Source organism: Eufriesea mexicana, unplaced genomic scaffold (assembly GCF_001483705.2).
Source record: "Eufriesea mexicana isolate 0111107269 unplaced genomic scaffold, ASM148370v2 scaffold7569, whole genome shotgun sequence".
Lineage (NCBI taxonomy): Eukaryota > Metazoa > Arthropoda > Insecta > Hymenoptera > Apidae > Eufriesea > Eufriesea mexicana.
Window position 1 is genome coordinate 572,353 of NW_016915373.1, and position 24,793 is coordinate 597,145.

At 33.8% G+C, this 24,793-nt stretch overlaps 6 protein-coding genes across 10 annotated transcripts in view; 3 read left to right on the forward strand and 3 right to left on the reverse strand.

Moving 5' to 3' along the window:
• Positions 1-8,871, forward strand: part of Ets65A (DNA-binding protein D-ETS-3) — a 52,135-nt gene extending 43,264 nt beyond the window's left edge. For 2 of the 3 annotated variants that reach the window (XM_017907347.1, XM_017907345.1), the window contains 3 exons: positions 1,463-1,522; positions 4,351-4,588; positions 6,545-7,001. In XM_017907347.1, coding sequence (XP_017762836.1) covers positions 1,463-1,522; positions 4,351-4,588; positions 6,545-6,881 — 635 coding nt within the window. In that variant the 3' untranslated portion in view covers positions 6,882-7,001. Of the gene's footprint in view, positions 1-1,462; positions 1,523-4,350; positions 4,589-6,544; positions 7,002-8,778 lie in introns of those variants that run through there. The other variant, XM_017907346.1, reaches the window with a different exon arrangement.
• On the reverse strand, positions 7,228-8,103 carry LOC108552635 (uncharacterized). The gene is made up of 2 exons (XM_017907279.1): positions 7,786-8,103; positions 7,228-7,522 (listed from the first exon to the last, which is right to left on the reverse strand). The coding sequence occupies exons 1-2, from the start codon at positions 7,797-7,799 to the stop codon at positions 7,228-7,230; spliced, it is 309 nt and encodes a 102-aa protein (XP_017762768.1). The 5' UTR covers positions 7,800-8,103.
• A 2,501-nt stretch (positions 8,872-11,372) lies between the features above and the next one.
• Positions 11,373-14,949, reverse strand: LOC108552642 (uncharacterized). 2 transcript variants are annotated; one of them, XM_017907290.1, is made up of 3 exons: positions 14,892-14,949; positions 14,599-14,792; positions 11,373-11,413 (listed from the first exon to the last, which is right to left on the reverse strand). In XM_017907290.1, the coding sequence occupies exons 1-3, from the start codon at positions 14,919-14,921 to the stop codon at positions 11,386-11,388; spliced, it is 252 nt and encodes an 83-aa protein (XP_017762779.1). In that variant the 5' UTR covers positions 14,922-14,949; the 3' UTR covers positions 11,373-11,385. The 2 variants fall into 2 exon arrangements, with proteins under 2 accessions (XP_017762779.1, XP_017762778.1); XM_017907289.1 differs by lacking the exon at positions 11,373-11,413 and having other exon boundaries at positions 14,526-14,792.
• On the forward strand, positions 12,434-13,881 carry LOC108552641 (pyrimidodiazepine synthase). Its single transcript, XM_017907288.1, has 5 exons — positions 12,434-12,667; positions 12,744-12,849; positions 13,076-13,319; positions 13,411-13,632; positions 13,753-13,881. Exons 1-5 carry the CDS (start codon positions 12,643-12,645, stop codon positions 13,879-13,881), a joined length of 726 nt encoding a protein of 241 aa, XP_017762777.1. The 5' UTR covers positions 12,434-12,642.
• Positions 14,950-16,570: 1,621 nt separating the features above from the next.
• Positions 16,571-20,660, reverse strand: Cpsf5 (cleavage and polyadenylation specificity factor subunit 5). The gene is given in 6 exon segments (XM_017907306.1): positions 16,571-16,689; positions 16,769-16,907; positions 16,909-16,938; positions 17,798-17,861; positions 18,107-18,307; positions 20,356-20,660. Coding segments are annotated over 6 exon segments (672 nt in total). The 5' UTR covers positions 20,475-20,660.
• Positions 20,661-20,943: 283 nt separating this feature from the next.
• Positions 20,944-24,793, forward strand: part of LOC108552677 (uncharacterized) — a 14,416-nt gene continuing 10,566 nt past the window's right edge. The window contains exons 1-2 of one of the 2 annotated variants that reach the window (XM_017907328.1): positions 20,944-21,074; positions 21,990-22,225. The gene's annotated coding sequence lies outside the window, so the exon portion shown is untranslated. The remainder of the gene's footprint in view (positions 21,075-21,989; positions 22,226-24,793) is intronic. The other variant, XM_017907329.1, reaches the window with a different exon arrangement.

A 24,793-nucleotide genomic window follows, 5' to 3' on the forward strand; every position in this document is an offset into this window, starting at 1 on the left:
TCGTACAATCACACTGCAGGATTCCTGCAGAATGCTCTTATCGTGACGGCTGGAAAAGGAAAACAGAATCGATTTACCAATGGCTTGAGACATCTTAATTCATTTGTGTATTATTTTACACCTAATCCACTTCAATCTTATACTGAAATACGATTATGAAAATTTCAAATTTTCGTAACTAGAAGTTCTTTAATCTTACCAAGTCAAAAAATCAGTCTCGTCAAACACAATTTATAAAAATTGTACAAGAAAACATGAATAGAATCCAAGCTACACAGCTAACTTTCCTAGGATAGACTTCAGTAATCTTCTCCAAAAAATCACTGTCATTCTGAAACAATTTCCAAACACAACTAAGTTTCAGTCTACTATGGACATCTCCAAATCAAATGAATTAATAAACTATTGATACCTGTGGGTCTATTTTCGATGTAACCGAGGACAAAAACTAAGATTCTCCTTGAGTCGAATCAATTTTCCGGCGATTACCAGTTTCGCCGGTTTTCGAGCCATCGAGAAGATGAAACCGATAACGCGATACCCGACGACAGGGTGGGGGATTTCCCGTAACGAGAGCATATAACGAGGCGAAATTAAGGGGCATTGTGCCTTAAACAGATTGCACACTGGCGCAAACGTGACCTGTGGGCATGTTTCCTCGGTCTCCTCGCACGTACACACGCGAGGAGAAGAGTCGAGGCCTGATAAGGCGTAGGAGAAGGCAACGAAACGTCGATGGAACGTGGAAGCGGGGAGAAACGTATACGGCCACTCAGCCCCGTGTTTGCCTACACGGAAATCCTCTCTAACGGATTCTAACGCTCGACCGAGCTTGTACTTTTTCATCTTCGACGAACCGACGATTTTCCCTGCACCCTTTTCCATTGGCCTGTCGTTCCGTTGTGTCGCCTCTGAAATTCCGTCACGAGGATAGATCGTTGGAGAAAATAACGGTTGAACTTAGCATTTCTGTTAGAAAAGAATAATAGATCATCAATGGCGATCTTTTGGTTACATAACCCTTTCCGGTCCTATATCTAATTGTACTCGACATTTTGTATACATTTTGTTTCAATTTAATTCAACAAAAATGTATCGCTTACAAAAATACAAAAATAGAATCAAATTTTGCGTAGTGCTTCCAAGTATTTGAATAAGAGCTAATTGGGGTAAAGCGTCGAATGCGACTTGAACCACAAAGGGTTAAATCGATGTTGAAAATAGCAAATTGATAATTTAATACTCATACGGTTCAGTTAAAATTTTGTTTTTATATGTGAATCCTCTGTTAAAGATTTCGAAAAGAGTTGTGTCGAGAAGTAGAGATATTGAGTCTTCGAGTCCTTGGATATTTGAGGTCCCCATTTTCTACTTTAAGATAAATTCTTTATGTTATAATTTTGTACAATCTTGTGTGAATGAAACGATATGTTAAGACTACCTGGTAATTACCCTTTTCCAGGATACGGAAGCAGCTTATCCAAGTCAGCACTGGACACGCACACCCACCTCAGGCAGCCTGGTATGTAGTAGGTAGATATTTTTTAGAAGTTAAAGCACTACTTCTTTTTAATCTATGACAAAAAAAGAAAGAATCAGTTAAATAAATATTATTCAGTACATTTATCAGTAATAAACTGTAACTTCAACCTATTCTTAACTTATAGTAAAGGAAAGATATTTAACAATAAAACTGCTCAACATGAATTTTAATCTGTAGTATTCATTGGGCAACTCTTGTAGAGTTTACTTTCCTGAAAACGAATCTGTAATCGAAATTGCCCTATCACCCTTAGTTTTCGAAAATTGTGATATCCGAGTACCCTGGCTTTCAAAAGACTCTAATGATTCTAAGAGAAGAAGTTAAAATTTGTTTGACAGTGTAATAGATCATTTCGAAGCAACGAAAAAGCTTTCAAGCTACGTTACTCTTTTAATAAATAACGAACCTAATTTAGCAAAAATTCGTGAATGTGTCGAATAAAGATTAGAACGACTTAAATTACCGAGCAATTAGAAGAATAACTCTGGGTACACGCGAGGTTTAAAAAGTTATGATCCACAAAAGAACGAGTATTCACGCGTGACCCAATCGATGGCCATTTTGCCGAAGCAATTGCACGGAATGACCTTCACAATTATTACGTTCGTCACTAATCACGCAAACCCTCCTTGTTCCTGGCCTGACTTTTCAGCGCCACACCCAAAAATTACTCCTTCCGACTGATCAATAGCTTTAAATAAGTGTCCCGAGAACGGTCTCTATGCCTCTGACCCCATTATTACGAGTATTAAAAAGTAAACGATGGAATCTGATTGTGAATCTAATCTATTTCAAATAGCTTACTATAGAATGAACTAAAAAGGAAAGAAAACGTAGAAAAGAAATAGAACTTCCAAATCAATTACCAAATGACTTTCACGTCGAACTCAATATTGAAAAATAATCAATAAAAAAGAGTGAATTTTTATGGTGGCTTCTCTTCCTCGTTTCACGAGCAAAATCAGAATATCATCACCATCGATTCGTGGTTGAAAGTTTACCATCGGTCAGGATAGATTTACATGAGTTAAAAGTTGAATACAAAGTCCACGGAAACCACAGTTCCATGCAAATCGATGTAAATTTTCGTTGGAGAAGAAACGCGCTCGATTTCTGGTGAAAGAAGAGCCCGATAGATGCAAGTTGGAACAGGGTCACTGGTGTCTATCAGAGTCCCTGTTTTCTTGGTCAACCAGCTTCATAAAACGACGGATCCTGGAAGAAACAGTAGCGTTTCAATATTTGTATCGTTGGTTCCGGTTCGTCCCCCTCCTCCCCCGCCAGTCTGCTCAGCAGATAAATGGGTGTACCACGCCCCTTCCCATTATTAACTTGTAAGTGAATTACCGTTCGATCGAAAGGCGATCACTCCGCCACGCATTTCAGGGGATTCATCAGGCGAAACGACCTTTGAGGTCCGGCAATTCACGAGCGATCCCCATAGCGTACGTCTGTCCCCTATCATAATCGGTGAAATGTATTTTTATGGGAGTCGACCAAGCAGTCGGGATCGCAGTTTCCGCGATTTTTCGCTCGCTTCAATCCTGTCCTTCATTCTTCTCTTGGATGCTGTTCGGGCTGCTTCCGGATTTCTTTCTGCAAAATTTCATATTCTGTACAATTGTATGTTAGCGTAGAAATAAAGTTAAGGTAATTGAATTAAGTTAAACTAAATCACATAACCTTTTGCGTTTCATATATTTTCATTTCTCTGCATTCTGAATGCTTTACATGTTGAAGTCTGATTTCCCCATACCTTAAATTCTCTGAACTATAAATTCCCAGAATTTTCTGAAATCTGAATCTTGTGAAACCGAAATAGTTTATTGCTCGTATATTATAAGGAATTTCTTTCGAATTAAAGTGCTTGTGTAAAACACAATGAAACTGTAGGATCGTCTAAATTATGTAAGTGAAAATGTGAATCGAAATTTGTGTAACTAATTGCAATGTATTGCACTGAATCGAAGGCAAACGTATGTATAGAATTAATCCAACTCGTCTCGAATTCAGTTAAATTCGAGAGAAAGTCAAGTCGATGCTAATCGAAATTTAAGGTAAACATTCAAAACCCCCTATCTTTTTACAGGGTGTGATACCACATTCACGAACGCTATCGACTAAATAGGAAAAAAGCGTAGAATGTCGCTGAAGAAAGGAATTGTTCGCATCTGTCACGCGAGGGCCATATTTTGATCATTTAGCTCACGCTCAGTTGGAACGCGATGCTCAGTTTAACAGTGTGCGCTCTCTCAGAAGACATTCGTGAACGCCCTTTGAACCACTCCGTCGTTCGTTCCTTCAATTGAAATTATTATGATCCAAACGAACTCTATTCTATTGTAGGGTTGCGATTATATCCTTTTGTACGGTTGTAGGGCACTCCAGGTCTGAGCAGTAGCGAACGACGGTGATGACGCATTGTAAGGCTTTTAAAGGGCGATACAGGGAGCACTGGGAAACAACCGTGTAATGGATAGGTATATGTTCCGGGGAAATGCTGAGAAAAAAAAAGAAAAAATTACAATCAACTCGAGTACAGAAATAAAAATTTTTCTCTTCCTTCCGTTCTCGGTGAATTTTTTTCCGTCGAAGAAATTGGTCTTCCGTTAATTAATTACGCGCAAAGACATGTTATTGAAATTGATTTTAACGATGGCCTTTCGAGATCATTTCATGCCTCGAGAAAGCGATACATTGACGAATAGCGAGAATCGTTCCGAAAAGATTTTTAAAACGAGGGAACAGTTTGCTACCGAGAACGAAAGGATTTCTAAATTGTGACTCGGTCCCTCCAAATGTTCTAGATCCCTACCAAATGTTCGGAGCGACGAGCAGTCGGCTCGCAAGCTCCGGTTCCGGTCAGATTCAACTCTGGCAATTTTTACTCGAGCTACTGTCGGATTCGAGCAACGCCGCGTGCATTACGTGGGAAGGAACCAACGGCGAATTTAAGTTGACTGACCCCGACGAAGTGGCGAGACGTTGGGGCGAAAGGAAGTCCAAGCCTAACATGAATTATGACAAATTGTCGAGGGCTTTAAGGTGAGTGATGCTTCACAATTTTTCCTCAGACCGCTAAAGCAGACAACAGAGACATAACCTCTATGTACTAATTACTGCAACTTCATTAAAATATATTTCAGACTATCTTCGCTATGATTATAAAAAATTGTTACAAGCAATACCTACCGATAATTCCGAATATCCATAATTCCAAAAAACTTGGGTGTTGTTTCACATTATCTCATTGTTCTTGTAAAAACTGTTCCACTATGAAGCAGTAAATGTAAAACACTTTGAAAAAATAATATAAATATTGGGTTAACCGATACGTAATATTGAATTGTCACGCTAGATGGCGCTGCCTCCTTTTTAAATACAAAACAGTGTCTCTAACCTGTTACATATAACCGCATAGTAATTGAAATTTTGCAGCTATCTATAAGATGACAAATAATTACAGATTCGATTGAAATTTATTTTTGTTTTAAAATAGGTAAATATATCGACATTGCTTTTTGGCCATTCGAGTAGATTTGTATAGACTACTTTCATATTTAAAAATCATCTGATCGTTAAACCGAGCGATTAAACCGCAATGCAAAGGATAACGTTCGCGCAGTAAAAACGCGGCGAAACGTCAATATTTAACGGGTAGACGGAAAATCCAGAGAGAAAGTAAATTCGTTGAACGAAAGGACTATGGCGCGCAGCTATGCAAGGGCGGTGGAGAGAAGCCAGGGGAGAGAAATTTCAATCACCGACAGTCAGACCGACGGCAGACGCGGCTATTATTTTTCGATCAGATCGACTGATTATATTACGCGAGACTGCTCCACTCTCTCCATCTCTCTTTCTCTCTCGCCTCCTCTGTTTCTATCCACCACCACACCTTCATATACAGCTACAAGTTTCAGGCTATGCTCGTGACAGTAACTCGACGAAAAAAGAAACGAAAGCAAAAGGCGCTTCCGTCGCTACGGAAGCGGCGCCGTTATCGGCGCTGGCAAATAGAATTTATTAAATAAGACTCCACTGGCTGCGCGCATTTTTACGGCTTCCAGCGACTTCGTAAATCGCCGGTTTATGGCGGCGCACGGTCTCGCTCGATCGTATCTCGACCGATATGAAGATAGAAGGATAGTGGACTTCGATTACGACTCGAGTTTTGTCTTTTTTTTCTGAAGATCCTCTGATCGAACGAGAAGAAACTCCCTCAACTGCCCGGTGAAATCTGAAAAATAGTAAATGAGTGGTAATCACTTACTAACTTTTAATTATCGTGTATTCTATATATAAATATTATATAAAAGGTTTCATAAATATATACTAATGAAAAAATGTGGTACTGAGAGATAATAGATAATTTTTTAGCAAGGAAGCTTTAAATTTACAAATGTTTGGCGCCTGTTAGCAAGCAACCCGCCATACGTAGCAGTAATCATAGGATTTTAGCGAATTTCCAGTAACAGCTCACTGTAATATAAATGCAAAAAGGAAATTAGATAATAATATGTGATATATTAAGCAATATGCAGGTATCTAAACCTTAACTAGGATTCATCGAAAATATTTGATGTATGGTGGGTTGCTCATAAGCAGGCGCCAGTAATCTACGCCTTTGAAGTTTTGCCGATAAAAACTAAAACAAAATCGAACCTGTATTCATCACCCCCTATTTTGTACGACCTGTATATCAAAGAAAAATAATATCACAGCACATTTGTTTCAGTACTTCGCTGTTCCATCTATCACACACGCTTAAAACTCCAGCGGTTATTACCCTATTCTACATCAGATTTGTCACAGTTAAAATAACTCTGCATTCCATCAATCTTCTTCCGTTACGATACAGAATTATCCAATTAAAATTCTGCACGTAACATATTCACGTTTCAAAAAGTAAAAAGCTAATACTCTTCGGCCAGACTTTAACATTCACGAAGGGCAATCTTTGCTGCATCCATCTTGCATCAAGACACCCCTATTTGTTTGCAGGTACTACTACGATAAGAACATCATGACAAAGGTCCATGGGAAGAGGTACGCGTACAAGTTCGACTTCCAGGGTCTAGCAGCAGCGACACAGCCCGCGGCTGCGGACCCGGCTGCCTACAAATACCAGAGTGAGCTGTTCATGTCCGGCTACGGACACGCGAAGTTGAACCTCATGCCGCCACCGGCTGCCTCCGTGTCGGTCTCCGTTCCAGGAGGCCTGTTCCAATCGGCCTCTAGCTACTGGTCCACGAGTCCGGGTGCTAACCTGTATGCAGGACACCACACAGCCTCAGGCCATGTGCCGCCTCATCTGGGCACTTATCCGCACTACGCATGACCCACCGCAGAGCACTGGGGCGCCCTGGGTACGCCACGTTAAAAAGTTTCTACTCGAGGGAATTTAACCGACCGCCGCCATCGCGGTCTACGTGTGCCGTCGGTCTGTGCGTCCCGTGAATAGACCACACTTTTGCGATTGGTTACGATATACTGATGGTTGGTGATATCGTTGGTCTGTCCTCTTGGTGTCTTTATTCCTTCTCATTTATTTATTTAACTCATTTATATCTTCTTCTCTTCCAACTTTCTTTTTCTTTCATTCTTATTTGCTTTTTCAATAGAAGGTCTAAACGTATTGAAGATTCTGCACAACCAGTTCTATGAATCTTGTAAAGTATCAAGGTTTAATAACAATCCCATGATATCTTAAGACTAGAAATTGCTAATATACAGTTGGATAACACAGAGAAAACGATGAAGATGTAAATCGAGAAACATTTCAACAAACTTGTCATGGATTGCTTGAATAGGTGTCCAGAAGATGTAAAATATTGTTTATTGTAGTAGCTTTCTCCCTTGCACTGCTGCTGGACCATGCAAGTATTCAGTGACACTATTTCCGCAAAACTGAGTTGTTTTGTTCGTGGAAACAGGGATCTGATAGAGGAGAATCCATTCTTAGAGGATGAGCACTGGTGTCTGCAAAATAGAATAACATTGAAGTCGTAATAAATCGATATCTTTGGTCCCGATCTTTCTAATCTTCGATTACTGCTCGTTGAAACGCAAAATTATAGAATGTTATATAAAATAATGATTCCGTGATTCTATTGTGAAATAGTTATTCATGGTATAAATAATCTTTTCTAGGTGATACTTATGCCTTAAACTTTGTGTTTCGTTGAGCACCAAGATGCATGTGGTCAGATTAAATGATCCAACCAATCAGTAATAACACATACCTTGTCACGATCATTTGAGCTGGTTTCTTGGCGGTGAACCAATGCGAATCGTTGACATGAAATGACGATCACACGCAATCACTCTGCTCCAAAACTCTCGATCACGACCGGCGGCGCGCTTGAATTATTGTAAGAACGTTGTACATACAATATAATGGATTACGTAAGTACAGGGTACGTTCGCAAGACAATTCTCGTCAATCGTTTTATTTCGACGACGTCTCAAATAATATTTCTAACGAAAGAATACATAAACCACGTTGATTTGATTTTCTGACTTCAGCAAAATATACTACAGACAGATCAATGTGATCACAGATTTTGGAGGAATCGCAAAAATATTCAAATAACTCAAACGTATCAGTCACTTATTATCAAAATCTCTTGAGCTATTTGAAACAGGAGTATCCAAAAAATTTATAACGGCAGTTTCGATTACAAAATTTTAGTTCTAAGGCTTTGCTCTATTTGTTTTGAAGCATCATCCATGATAAAACCGCGATAAACCGTGCGTCGAGAATTATCCTGTGCGAAAGGACGTCGCCTTGTACACGAATAACAAACCAGCGTACTTCCGCTGAGAAACGTCGGTGTTTCCGACTGGATGGAATCGAACATACGCATTTTAACGAGTAATATCTCTGATCGAGCAATTCATTGAATCGCCGATAATAACAATGAACCGTATGCGCACGATGACCGGCGATAATCGAATATCCAAATAAGCTTGATCATTCTATAAGAAATGTGTACATGTTCGATTCGGGCCAAGAGCGATGCGTGTATTATAAACTCTTTTAACTTATTTGTTACATAACGAAAATGTAGATAGAGAAACCGCATGTCGTCGTTCAGAAAAATCACGCTGCTCGCATTGTTGGCGCGGGTTCAAGACACACGCCGCGTTCATTTAGCGACCAATACACGCACACTTCTCTTTTCGCGATCTTCACGCAATCACGATTTCACAACGAAGTACGATGCGTGTTTCAGTGCCGCGGAAAAGACTAAACCGCGAGCGACCAACGAAATTTCTACGAGGATCATGAGTTCAACCGTGCAACCAAAAAATCTCATTTCCAGTTCACCCGGGAGCAGCGATGTAGAAATGTGTTCCTTCGATCCTGGGATTATTTCTGAAGCTATTCATTTGTGATATGAGCCATGGTCGTTGACAAATGGCGAGGCTATCTGAAAGCATCATAAGAAATAAAAATTTGGTCTCGTTAAATGACTTTTTGAATATTTTCAATATCGAATAAGATAGAGGAAGAGATATTCGTAGAGACTTACAAGATTAGTGCTTACGAATAGAGCATATTACTTGCTTAAAAAAATCCGTTCTGTCCAAAATCGTACTTTACACCTCGCTGTGCAGTACGTTTCTGATTCGAACGTACCATATAATCGATATAAATCTCAGAAGTGATTCCAGAATCAACGTAACATCCTTCTCCTTGGCCACGACACAGCGATAGCAGCGAAACCAATAAACCAGCGACAAATCCCGGGTGAACGCAGCGCATCCATCAATCCAACGGAAGCTCGAGTCGCAATTATCGAGATTGATAAAGTACAACGTCGAGTCATATCAAACGGAACGTACGAAATCCTGAGGCCGCGTTCACCGTCGATTCTCACCGATCAATCGAGAGATGCGGTCGCTCTATCTATATAAGCAAACGTAGGGGTAGGTCTCCAAATTGAATGCTAACACCAACCGTGGAACCTTAAACAACAAAATGGACAGAAAATAAAACCAGGCAGAAAGAGGAAACAAAAAAAAAAAAATAAAAAGGTATATACCACGGAGCAAGATCTGGCGGCGATTTACCCCACTGTGGAAAGGTGTACCTCTGTCGATGATGCGAGTAACTCCTTAAGTCGTATACTGTATCATACCATTCATAAGACGTAAGCATCCCTAGAATTACTCTAACGATTAGTCGTACTAAAACTTCTCGATCGCTCCGCGGAGTCAACCACGACGATCGTTCTACCGGGACGGGAAAACGACGCTCGCCCGTCCGAGCTTTTCTTCATTTTTTCCAGAAAACGACAGAATGAAAGAAAGGAAAAAAGGAAGAAACAAGAAGCTGACTCCGTGAAACGTCGGCGAGCTCTAATGTAGATAGGGTGTTTTCATGTGTAGCGTAGGCATGTAGAGAACATAGTTTAGCGCGAGAATGTATTTCGGTATGATGTGTCTGCGTGACTCCGTTGTATGCGTGTATGTATGTATACGTATAAGAGAGAGAGAGAGAGAGAGAGAGAGAGAGAGAGAGAGCAAAGGAAACAAAAATCACGAACGGATGAGTGGCGTGAGTGGTAGAAAGAAGAGTGGGCGAGATTAACACAAACTGGAACACTGGGATGATAATAATAACGATGACGATGACGACGATGACAATGATGGATGAGAGGGAGGGCGAGGGGTGTTTGGCACTAGCATAGACCGCGTTAGGCTAGGTAGATAAGCGACCCCTTCGAAAACTATGGAGAAAGCGAATTTCGTCGATTGGAAAATCGCGCGTCTGCGGCGGGGAAACATCGTATGAGAAAGTGGTAGTGGAAAGACAGAACATGGAATGAGGCGTGGATGAAAGAAGAGGCAGCGAGAGCCGAAGAAGAGCCAGCGGGAGGGAAGGGGCGCTGTTGTTGTTCTTGTTGTCGTGCGCTTGTATTAAAGTCGCCATGTTCTAATTAAACGTGCCGACGGGGTTGTATCAGTCGTCGGCAAAATCAATGTGACTCTCTCATATCTGTGCATACATGTACATACACGCGTGCGCAAACGCATACATGCACACATACACGCGATGCACACAGTTTTGACGAGTATAAGCGAGCTCTGTACCGAAGTTAGGTTGACGATGACGACGACGACGTTGGATGAAAGGAGGAATAGAATCGTGTCACTTCTCTCTTTCTTCCTTAGAGCGTAAACGAAACCTAGAAAAAGAAAGAAAGGAAACAAAAGAGAAAAGAAGCAGACACAAAGGACAGCGCGGTGGAACGAGAACCGGATTGAGAGCCTCCATAGGGAGGGGATGGATAGAAAGACAAAAAAAAAAAGGAAAAGAAAAAAGAAGAGAAAGGGGGAAAAACGTAAGCAACACACGGTAGGTCAGTCTTCGTTGTCGGCGGTTGGCGAATTGGTCGGGTTGCCATGGAGAACGTCGGGTATTCCCTGGATTCGGGCCCGCCCCAACGGGAAACCCCCATTCGGGAAATTCGTGGCGTCGCCGAAGCTGCCGCGGTGCCGGAGGTTTAGCTCGGCTCAGCTAATCGATTCTGCTACCAATCAGCGCTCGCGCCGTTCCTCCTCACGCCTCTACCACATCTTCTACCATGACTTCTCACTCGACCCCTTGTAGTTTCTCTACACCCCCGAAACCCTCCCTCATCCCACACGCTTCCAGCAGCCCTCTGTACTCTACCTACGTGTGTCCTTCACCGGTACCACTTTTACCTAAGCAGCTCAACCATCTGATCCTCTGTGTACGGTTGTTATAGTTAGTGAGGAGTCGAGTCTTGATAGCAGCAAGGCTGAGGGTTGGCCAATCGACGCTTTCACCCCTTTCTTGGGCTTTCTCTTCTTTAAGGTGAAACACTGCTCAAAGGGTACCTGGCGAGGTTTGAGAATAGAGTTATGAGTGATTGAAAAGTAGGTAGGTCTATGGCTCTGTTTCATAGATAAGAATGGTTACTTAAACGAGAAAATTTAGATGAAATTTAAATTTAAACTTACCGAAAAAAATCGTTCGTAAAATTCATAATTAATTTTTAAATTCAAATGTTGACTTTAGGAAATACGGTTACATGCTTAGTCGATAACCGTTAATGCCTACCAAAGAATCATTTTAAGTATTAAAACTTGAATTTAAGTATAAATAAAGAATGTTAAGGGTTTCGAAAAAAACATCTTAAATAATTAAACTTAAATGAGAAAGGGGAAAAATTAAACAATTAATAACAACCATTAAAAATTTGTGGGAAATCATTATAAGCTAAAATAATTTTCATTAATTTTTTCAAATATGTTCCATTTTATACCGGTTTTAAGTTATGTTTTATATTCTAACATAATTTGAATATTCTTACAGGTGATATGAATTAATTGATAAAATAATATCAAATACACACGATAAATACTGCAATATTATTACATTATTAACCAAATACAAGTAATAAAATAGTTAACATATATCAATAGTACCTGTATGGTAGAACAAATTCCAGGTAAAATAGCACCCACTTTCCTCGTAAAATGAGGCAGTACACTTTCTCGCATAATTTATATATTTACGAAAATAATTATATAATATAAGCTTCACTTATATCTCTAAAACTTTACATACATAAATACATGAAGTATGAGACTGAAGATTTTCAAAAATATGTCTAAAAATGACGAAGTTCCGACACTGTAAAATCAATATTAAGGAACTAAATATTCCTAGATAAATCATTGAAATTCTTTCCGTAAATACTAGAATCTTTCCCTTTAAAAGTTGCCTGACTTGAATTCAATAATTAAATTCTCGTGAGAAAAAATCCACCATCACTTTCAAAAATAGGAAAAAATTATAAATTATCGATGACTCATTAGTTACCACAATTAAGATGACTTTGAGAACGACTTTCATAACAAAAGAGATACATTTAGGTATACAATATTTCAGATCTCGTTCCAGATTAAAAACAGATAACCTGGACCAGAAGAACCTTGAAATATCATCAGTATTTATTAAACCATTCACGTTACAAGATAATGTGAAATTATTCACAGCAAAAGAGAAATTACACAGTTAGTTAAAAAATACTTAAAAACTTTCAACTAACGAGACTAGTAAAATGAGTTCCAAACACTTGGCAGCCGGTAAGATTATATTACTGATACTTAATATTAGCATAATTACAAAATATATAATTCTTCTTATTCTATTATTTATTAGGTTCAGTTGCCCCACCCATTGTACCTGGAAAGATACGTTTATATAGTATGCGATTTTGTCCATATGCCCAAAGAATTCATTTAGTACTTGACGCGAAACATATACCGTGAGTAAACAAACTTTTTAAAATTATGATTTATTTTTCAGAATTTTCTAATACCTTTTATATGTAACAAATATTTGTTATCTTGTATAAATAAAACAGTCATCTAATTTACATTTTCTGCTCATTATATTTTTATTTCTATCCGTAAATGTAGTAATCATTATTTATTTATTTTTCAAATTCTTATAAAACCTCAGCTAGCTAATAAAATATTGTTTAATTACAGACATGATGTTGTTTATGTAAATTTGACTCAGAAACCAGATTGGTTATTAGCAAAGAGTCCTGTAGGCAAAGTTCCTTGTATAGAATTAGAAGGAGGGGAAACCTTGTATGAAAGCCTTGTGATTGCTGAATATTTAGATGATGCATATCCACAAAATAAACTTTACCCCAATGATCCCCTATCTAGAGCTAAGGACAAGTTGTTAATTGGTAGATTTAATTCTGTTATAAATACTATGTATAAGGTATTTATTTTTCATAATTACCATTTTTATATGTACAACTTACCTATTTACAATATTACATATCAATAATTAATAAATAATTTTATTTAAGTTATGTATCAGTACATCTACAGACCGTGATGTATTTGATGAAGCACTATTAGAATTAGAATTTTTTGAAAGAGAACTTGCATCAAAAGGTACACCATTCTTTAATGGTAATTCTCCTGGTATGTTAGATTTTATGATATGGCCATGGTGGGAAAGATCAGATGTCATTAGAATTTTACGTGGAGATCAGTTTACTATACCACGTGATAGATTCAAAAGATTGGTAAGTTACAAACATATTTGATAAATATAATATAGAATTTTTGTACAAATTAGAATGTGTAAATATTAATTAAGTAAACATTTAATACTTTTCAATTACTTCTATCATTTACGTGTTTAGTTGGAATGGAGATCTGCAATGAAAGAAAATCCTGCTGTTCAATCTAGTTACTTAGATACTGAAGTACATGCTAAATACATGCGAAGTCGTCGAGTTGGAATACCACAATACGATTTGGCTACTGCTTAAATTAATGAACTTCAGTTGTTCTCTTATATTCTAAATATAATATATTTAAAATATAACATATATTTATAATGCTGTGAATAATGTAGTGGCTATCAATTTTTTAATTTTGTAAGTTTATTATAAAACTAATATAAATATAACTTTCTACTTTCTTATTATTTATAACAACTAGAAAAATTATATTTTGTGTTATGAAATCACTTCATTTATATAATATAAATAAAATATATTGTCGTATCAGTCTTTTTAGAAAGCTTTTCTGTTACCTTATGTTTACATTGCTTAATATACTACTTGTACTTAGAAGATTCTGAATGTTTTTGTATATTTAAAGAAAATTAGTATTGCTATAAAGTACTTTTTGGAATACCCCATCACTTCTATAATAAATGTTATATAATAACACATATGTTGCTAATAGTACAGTATAGTATATAGTAATTTATAAAAAAAATCTTTAAAAAATGTTATATTGATATAAAAGTTAAATAGCAATAAAATATATAATCTTTCTTATACTAACTATTAAATACAAAATTACAACAAAATATTGGTTATAATATACTAATGTTAAAAGTGAATAGACTTTCAACATTAAATTAATTTAACATTCCTTAAAGTATGCATAATTTAGGAATATTAATTTATATTGTTCCATAAAACATTAAATATAATCCATAAAGCAAAAAACATGCAAAAATCAAGCTTGCTGCTAACATGAATGATTTTGTATTCTGTCTCCTTAAATTTTTCAATTTCTCTTCATTTTTTTCAAGTTCCTGTTTAACTTCTTCCAGTTTTGTTTCCAATTCTTCACGAGTCTGCATTGTAAGCAATTTTGTGTCGAGTCTTTTTTTTAATATATTCAATTTGTACATAGACTCATTTAACATATTTTCTACTTTCTGTATCTAACGCATATAAAAATATTTATGAACTTCAGGCAGAGGTTAAGATAAGATAATAAATCTAAAAGAAAAAATGTATGACATTATTGTTCTTATATATACCTTTGTCATAATTGATTCATTCTGTGTCATTTTATGGGTAAATATATATATATACTTTCCTCTTATATTAAACACAAATTCTCAACATTTCAAATATTCTGATTTCTAAATGTCAAGTACATGTGCTCCTACTACCTTGTAAGATGGAGAACTATCGATGATGCTATCGATAGTTATCGATAGTGTTTACTATCGAAAACAATCGATAGTTTTCTTTTTTTTTTACCGTCGATAGTATCGATCTTTTGTTTTTACGGTCACGGTACTGCCACCACCACCTTATTTCCATAATAATTAGTCAACATTTTATTACAATAAAAAGTATCTATACATTTTAGCAACATAAAATGATTCAGAAAGAATCTTCAATACAGCTGGGAATATAATATCACACGTATATTCAAACTGAAATAAAAAAATGTTGTTATATTGATATTTTTAAATAAAAATCAGTGGCTATTATCTTAAATTATATTTCTTTCTCTCCAAGTACACATTTTACCTTCTTACATTTCCGAAGTATAACAGTTAAAAAAATAATTATTTGCAATAATTAATATTGATCACTTTTGTCTACATAAAAAAGTTTTGTAGGATTCGAATTAACAGAAATAATCGATAATTATGCACGAAATTAAGTTCTTCAGCTGTAACATATATTTTGAACAACAGACATATAGTTTGATGTCAAACTATCGATGGTAGTAACTATCGATAGTTCTCCTCCACGCTACCTTGCTAAATACAAAATGGCGGTATGATAGATACAAATTATTAGATACAAATAAGGTAGATTACAAACAATTTTTATAGATTTTAACTTACAAATAACCAATATTCTAAGAATTTCAGTAGAAAACTGAAAATTATAATGTTATTGAATATATTCAATTACATTCTTAAAAATGTTAACAAATTACAAACATTTTTTTATATTCTGTAAAAATACAAATCCAATTCAGTTATTTTTTTCTATCTTATTGTATAACATCAAAAATGTGTATATGATTTTTTATCTAAATATTACTAGTATGAAAACAAAATATTCACAATAATTAATATTAACACTTTATGATATGAATTGTGAGTTTAATCTTTATAAGATTAACGTCCATGAATTTTATTGTAATTTTACAAAATTATATTTATCATAAAATTATGTACGTATGTGTATGCATGTAAATATATAAATATATATTTATATATTTACACGCATATTAAATTTTAATCAATTAAATTTATCTTCCACGAAAGAATTTATAACATTAAACTAAAACACTCCACAATCAAATATAAACAGTGAAGTTTAACAATATATGTACATCTTATGAATAAATGTAGATATAATGATTATCATTAAGTATGAAATGAAACTAACATAAATATAAGGATTAGAGATTAAAAGTGCTAATGAATTATATAAGTACTACTTAAAAAAAGATTTAATTTTTAGTGTACGTCACATTATACATAGATCACGTCTTTTTGCAGTTTCACTCGTCATCTCATACATACATTGTATTTATAGTAGTTTCTGTTAAATAAAATTACTCCACTTTCTCACTTATATTTTCTTTCACATATAGATAAAATTAAATCTGTAACATAAAATAAAATAATTTAAAAAGGTGATAAAAATAACAAACATTTAATTCAATTAAGAATTCCGTATATGATAATTACCTGCAAAGCGATTGTGGTAGCGAGGAAATAATAGGTCCATATCCTTGTGAATTATCATACAATTCAAACAATGGTGCAGCAACTAACTTATAGTTTTTAGGTACTGCGAATAGAGCTAAAAAATGCAAAAATATTGCTTTCAATATGGCAATATATTTTTATAGCTAAGACTATTACGAATAGAATAAAATTACCTTTTTCCTGCAGTTGGACAAGAAACAATCTTTTGTGTTCCTTTGGTTTAGTAATATGTGGTGGTACATAAGGATATTGAGGTGGTTCAAAATTAGGTCTCCACCAGTTTCCAATGGTATCTTCTATCACCCATTCCTGCATGCTTGACTCCATCTTGTCGCCCAAAGGTCTAAAAGTTATTTCGATATTATAGTACTTATTATTTCAATTCTGCTACACTTCATATACATTAAAATACAATCTTCTTCGTTCAGTCCACTAAGAACATGGTTACACAATTTTTTTTTATATTTAAAACGGTTATATAATCTTATTAATTCAGCTAACAATTAACCTAATCAATAATTCCCTAATATGTTCCTGTTAGTTTCTATATAAGTAACACAGGTTAAAAGTATTTATTCAAATACTTTCAGTTCTTTTGCTTACAGATACCTAATTAAATGAAACAGCTGTTGTACATACATTTATCATTTTAATCAAAGATTTGACAAATGCATAAATATATGACCTGAGAACCACCTATTTGTTATATGAAGAAGAATCATGGTACTGCATACTTTAAATATTTTCTAGCAAAATATTCTAGAACTAGATGTTATTTAATACAATCTTTCCGTTTGTTTTTTTAATGAATTCCAACAAAAAGTTCATAATGACATATAAAATACAGTCTTCTTGTCATAATATTACAATCTTCGCGTCTTGCCCCTTTTATGTCTGAGTAATATATATATAACGAGTGACATAAGAACAATGTTCTTAGCTAACCATGATATGTATAATGTAACAAGTTATAACTGTATTACTATAAACATTGAAATATCCGGGCATGCAGCGCACTAAAAACGTAAATCCTAATGTAATTAGAAATTCCCTATTTTGAGCTACAGGCCCGGTTACATAAGTTCTACAAATGTCTGTAGGATTAATACAATCGATTCTTAAACAGTGTTACAATCTAACATATCAAAGTGCCACTCCTAGCTACCTCGTAAGGTAGCATAAGGCGTCGTGCTAACTGTTACCTCTGTAAGGAGCCGTTTTAGGCCCTCTACCTCGTCTTCTCCTGCATTTAGTTCTCCTCCAGGTCTAACAACAAAAAGAAAAAAATATTTTTATATACATTAATAAATTTTAAAATATTTTTTATACTTAAACCCAGGGATATGTGAAAATCCGAAAATATCTTGTGAGATACGACCACCGAGATTTCAACATTCCAATTATTGCAAATAAATTTCGAAACCTACTTGTACTAATTACTAATCCAAATTTCGGATGATCATGACACTGAGTTTTGGTATATAGCCTATTAAAACAAAATTTTTACTTACAATTTAAAAAATGTTGTTCCCAATTGGAGCAGGAGGACATGTGGTAATCCATGTTCATGTACCAACAAAACCCCTTCAACACTGCGGCGCATTCCAATTTTATCGAATTCATCTCGCATACGCTGAAACCTTGCTGGTACAGATGGATCTTTCTCGAAGAGTGGCTCTTTTGTTCCAAATGTATAGTTTGTCAAAGGATATCTATGATAAATGAGTTTTATTTTTGTGTTAGGTTCTTACTTTTTATGTAATCCTTCAGTAACTAAATCCAGTCTCTTCAACATCACTTTTACAAATAATATTACAATATGTAATTATAAAGATTATACAGGTACTCACAATGCACTAGATAGTTTGAGCATGTAATTTTGTTCCCAGTAAACCTTATATTAACTTCCACATTTTTATACAAGACAAAAAATATTATTTTGTTCATGCAAGCAAGAGGAATAACATACAGATTTATAATATAAAAATAATGACTTTATATCTGACACTTTTCATGTTTAGAAATATATATACATTGAATAAAAAAATATATATATAATGAAAATATGAATAAGTAGAAATTGATCAAATTTACACCTGTATGATTTACAAAGCTTGTATACAAATACAGTGTTGTTCAGCAATGTTTATCAAAGTATCATGTAACAAATTAAATTTCTGTTTGCATACTAAATTTCTATATGAACATCACATATATAGTGATTGCTTACTGTTAGTTATCAAGTACAAATTATCAACTATGATTGATGTATACAAAATACTATGTTACTTATAACATTACATTTTACATTAGTTATAAGTAAGATTTATCAAATGTAGTCATATTATCTGTTCATAAGTACATAAATACATATATTTATACTACTCTTATATGTCTGCAATTTTTTCCTAACACATATATGGTGTAATATGTAGATTGTATGCTAAGAAATTTTAACAGCTTTCTTTTAAGACAAATATTTTGTAATATTTTCTAATATTTGTAAATACTACACAATCATAAACTTGCTAAAATATCAAGATGTGAATAATTAATTAAAGTACTTATGCCTATACAATTAGTTCATTACATTATACAAATAAAGTGTATTATTCACTTATAAATATCAAGTGATATTTTGTGATGTGTAATAGATATATTACATACTTCAATGCCTAGTTCCATTTCTGAAACATTACCAATGGCGCATAAGTGAAAATTTTAAATGCAATGTGCAATATTTCATGTAAGTTCTGTTTTATATTAATTTTTTCATTTTATAAAAAATTATTAAAAATATTTATCAATATCTATGCACATTATGTGATCTCTTAAATTAACAACTAAATATAGTTATGGATTATCTGAGACAAATACATTCATAATAATGTAGATACAAAAATATGTTATACTGCAAAATTTATCTTACATAAAATATGGAAGGCCAATTTACTAATAAAAAAAATACAAATATGTGTAGTTTTAGCCATTACAAGTTATATAAATCTTAAACCATAGCAGTCTGACTTGCGAAATTATTTTGTACATTTTTTTTATACACATCAAAATAATTTGTAGTATACAAGTAGAAACAATAAACAGTGACAATACAACTGTTTTTCAAGTATATACGCATTACAAATTAACAGTCACATTATTACATTGACTGTAAAAAATAACAAAACATGTTTTCGTACGCAAACATACATTCAATGTATAAAAGAGGCCAGCGTACATTATATATACGATGGCTACAACTTTTATATGTTCACAAATATAATGTAATGGAAATTAAATTTGTCTTTAGCTTCTTTATTATCAGAAGATTATACTTTGTGCAAATAAAGCACAAAAGATATATCTTTATTCTATATCCAGAAATTTTAAGCAAATAATTAATTCAATCTGATAAAAATGTACATGTTACTGATTCTGAAGAAATATTTTATAACATCGAAAATTTCTAAATATATTAAAATAGTTGGTTATGTTTCACAATAGCAAGAAAAGATAAATTATTGAATCGTTAATCAATCAATACGATTCAAATAAGGTATTGCTTAAAATTTCCATGAGTACTTAACAAAAAGATGAACAGCCGTCTCATGGTTGTACCATGTAAGATGCATTGAAAGGTGTTAGGAACATAATTTTAATTGCTAGCGTCTCTTAACCGGCCATAGTTGTTCTACAGGAGAGGCAGTCAAAACATTAACTCTAAAAAATAATGTAATTAAGTCACATATTGATTATCACTTACAAATTAACTGTCCTGTTGATAGTTACAGACTGGTTCTGTACCACTTTCCCTTCAAAAGAACTGTTACTAGCTCTTCTTGGCCATCCACTTCCCTTAACTTGAGTTGTTGCCATCGCCATTTTCCTTCTTATTCGCTCCACAAACTCAACGCACTAACGTCTACCCGCGCAATCGACTACTTCGTGTCTTCCCGAATATCTCGAACTGTTTCGCGGGCCAAGCAATGTTGCCAGATGGATAAAATGCTTTAGTGTTCTTTTATGTCCTTCACATTCAAAACATATTTATGACAAAAAATGTTCTTATTAAACATAATTTGTCTATAATAACACAAAAAAAATATTATGTATCAAGCGTTTCATAATGTATTATATTACATAATTAGATGATTAATTTTATAAATTTATTTTCATTAAATGAACATTAAAGATAACACTACAAAAAAATAAGTCCTTTTAATCTATTTAATTAAAAATATTTATAATTCAAGAAACGTCGAATTTAAGTGCGTAATATTGGCAGCAGTGAGTAGCACGTTTGAGGGGTTTTCATAACCAATCGCACGGAAAACGACGGCCATTACAGAATTGGCTGAAGGCAGGAAGCGTTTGGCGTTCGCTGGAAAAGAAAATTTCTTTGTTGTCGTGTTTAAATTTGTTTACGGCGTCTATAATCAGCATTCTCCTTATGAGATTCGCCGTTTTTACATAGTAAGTTCGGTGAGTCAAATATTCTGGTGTGCTTCACAAATATATTTCAATCAACATTTCCAAGTTGTGAAAATGGCGAATGGGTAATGCACAACGCAAAAAGAATTCTTACATTTGAAGTTCGCCGTTGATTTCAAAGATCACTCTCATCGTGCATGAAATCACTTAATTCACTCATTTTTCTGTGACTTTTATCTGTTATTATCGTTAAGAGAATTTTGTTTGCTTTAAACATTTTTTTGTATTTTAAAAAAATGCGAGGTGTCGAAGCTTAGTAATGTTTCTTTATATCAAGTGCTGATATACTTCTCATTATATATTTATAATAAGTGTATTGTTTTGGATAATAGTAGGTATATTCAAAATTTAACATTGTTAAATTTTATTTATTTAATAAAGTGAAATATTTTACGTCTTTTGATTAATTAAATAACATTAAAATATGAAATATAATATCTTATAGTAATCGTAGGTATTAATTTTATATAATCTTTTTAAATTCTTGTTAATATTCTTATTTATATGGACTACAGAATAACGGAATAGTAAATATGATATATATACATGTGTGTGCGTGCGTGTATACACAATTCATGTTTGTATATATACGCATATATACATATATATATATATATATATTTTATTACTATTCTATTCATTATATTATGTTGCACAATATAATGTCATGTAATATTAAAAGCTAGAAAAAAGTATATAAGATATTAGTATTTGTAAAAGTAAATAAATAAAATATTAAAAAAAAAATAGAAACCCAGAAATTAAAAAGCAACACACTATATGTAATAATATTGTAGTTTTTGAAATCAAATAATGTTGAAGCTTAATATTTATTTTATAGTTACAGTTTCTGATTGTTATAAGAGGTTTATAGGTACAGTATGGAAAAAATGATGTGTGTTGCAGGATCTTAGGCAACTGAGTGTGTGTTAGGTGTCAAGATCAGATATCAGCATCATCAGTGGACTTTAGTACAATGATATGGTGCAGTTGAGTCCTTTTCCACTTCTCCATTTTATTATCCTTCGCTGATGGACTGTTCGCTGCTTGGTCGTCTTTATTCTCATCAACTTCTTATCTTTCATCGTACATTTTAACTGAGGGTGAAGAAGGAAGAAATTTCTCAAGTATCTAAAGCGAAGGTAATGCTTCATAAGTAATGTAATAAAATCTAGCTCATAATTTTGGAGGGACGTGTTGTGATTTTACTACAGGCTCATTTAGTTCTTCATTATCTTAGAATGTTCTGAGATGGTCATTGAGAACTAAGCACCATTTCACATTTATATTTCATGCAAAATATATTTTTCTTTTCACTATACAATCATGCTATCTAATGAGAAATGGTAAGTAGTTAATAAAATAGTAACAAAGGGAAAAATAAAGAAACGAAAAATATTATAAAATATTACAAAGAAATGGAGAACATTCTACATATATGCATGACTGCCTCTTATATATTCTTAATTTTTTTTTTTAAACATTGATCGTCATGTGCATCCTAATATTATAAACTTACCTTAATAAAATTTAAAAACTAATCATTTTTCTTGACATATATACAGGGGTTTTAATTGCATTAAATTAAATATGTAAATAAATTCAGAGAAAAGATTCTTGATAAAGGGTAATTTCTCTTGAAGAAAAGATATTCTTTGTGGAAACATATTTTTCTGTTAAAAAGTTAATATTACCATAGAAGATTATACTCGTGAGTTTTGTTCATATGATTGCTTATATGCATTAAAATGAATTTTAAATGTATATTTGACATCTTTAAAACATATCTTAACCAAATTTTTTTTTCCGTAAATCTTTGTTTTATTATATTCATTTAACAGTTTTAAAATACTTAAAAACGCTGCAACTAGAATTATTTGATTCATTCATTATGCATAAAAATAAAGGTAAGTTTATTCATAAACGATAAAGTTATGCATAAATAAAGTATTAATATATTTTACAAAGTTCAAATAAAAATTTCACATTCACATATCTTATTATAACAAAAAATGTAGGAAATAATTGAAATTTAATAAGAAAACTATGAACTATTTAGTTGTGACATATAAGCTAAGTTTTATTTATTTTACTTTGATGCAAAAAGAATTTGCGAGAGATATTAAAATCTAATTACGGTAAAATATAAAACGTGGCAAAAGATCGTCTAGGTATATATCGTAAATTTTACATAATATTTCAATGAAAATCTAAGAGGAGCGCAAAAAGCTGGAGTGGTGGGATATCTGCTGCATCTCCCTCTCCCGATTCTTTGCTGTGAAGTGCATTTTTCTTGCAAGGTCCTTGAAAGCTGGGAGTCATCGCCTTCTCATTCAAGTGCATTTTCGTTGCATGTTCTACGTGGACACAGTGGTCATCGAATTACTCTACAAAAATTCTCCTAACACTTTGTTCTTACTATCGCATACTTTACGCATTGCACCAGAACCAAGTGCAGTTTTTTCCTTCGGTTTACGGCACGTATTCACTGAACGAAAAGTGCATTAATAATAACGTAAATTTGGCACCGCGGCGTCCATAAGTTTTCGAATCATAATACGGTATTATTTCCTATCTATTCGTAACAAATTAAACTACATGCGTTAATCGTGAACCGTAAAATAATCATAAAACAGACTTTGATAAAAGCGAACTGATTACTTATTTCTAAATGTCAAACGTAAAACTTATATAATATTTAGACCTCAAAACAACATTCTTGGATTCGCTAAACTTATTTATGGTGAGAGTTCTTTGTACACCGTATTACGAAGCAGTTGTATTAACTCTCATTAACATGTTAGTTTCGCTACGTCGAAAGAAGTGTTAATTCTGGTGCTGAGCGACGAAGAAACGCATGGATCGAACGTATACAACGTGGCAATCAGTCGTTTACCTTCTATCTACAGAAACAGTACACTGTATTACCGACGACGTATGATCAGATTGTGCACACAACATGAGAAGAAAGAGAGTTTCGCAACTCTCTATTTGCATCACTGTTTTTATTTTTAGTCGATAGTTTTAATAATTATGTTAATTTTTTTTTTTCACAGCGAAACTATTTTCTTAACGTAATCTCGTTTATTACAAATTCTTCGTAATACTCGAAATTTCTTTTATATTATAAATATACAAATACAATTTGCAAATAAATATTTGTTTTTCGAACAAATTTATTTTTAGTTTAAGAAAGGTACAAAAGAAATTTCGAACTTTTGGTATAAGTAGTCAAGGTTTTTTTTCTTATAATAAAGGGAATGCAGAGAAGTAAACAAAGGAGAGAGGGTAATCGTTGGAGAGACGGGAATAAAGAGAGGTAGAATGAAAGAATCGAGTGTGCAATGTTTTTGGGTTATATGAGTGCTTGTGTATTGATGCAGCTACAAGTTCGAATTGACTGCATGAAATCCTGGTGTATGGAACCAGGTCTTGTTGTCTTGTTGGATCTTTTTCTTATTTGTACCGTAAACGTTTGGATTTTTCGTTTGCGCTCTAGCTGAACGTGATTTCGGATCGTTCGACATCGACCTTCTATCCCCTTCCTTATCGACGTAAACTCTCTCGTAAAAGAAAGATAATTCGACAAAAAAGTGTGTATGTGTTCCTTTGGAAAACTTCGCAGGGATGAAAAATTAATTTATGGGTAAAATTGAATACTACTAAATTGTAACCGAACCTAATTAAAAAAAAAAAAAAAAAAAAAAAAT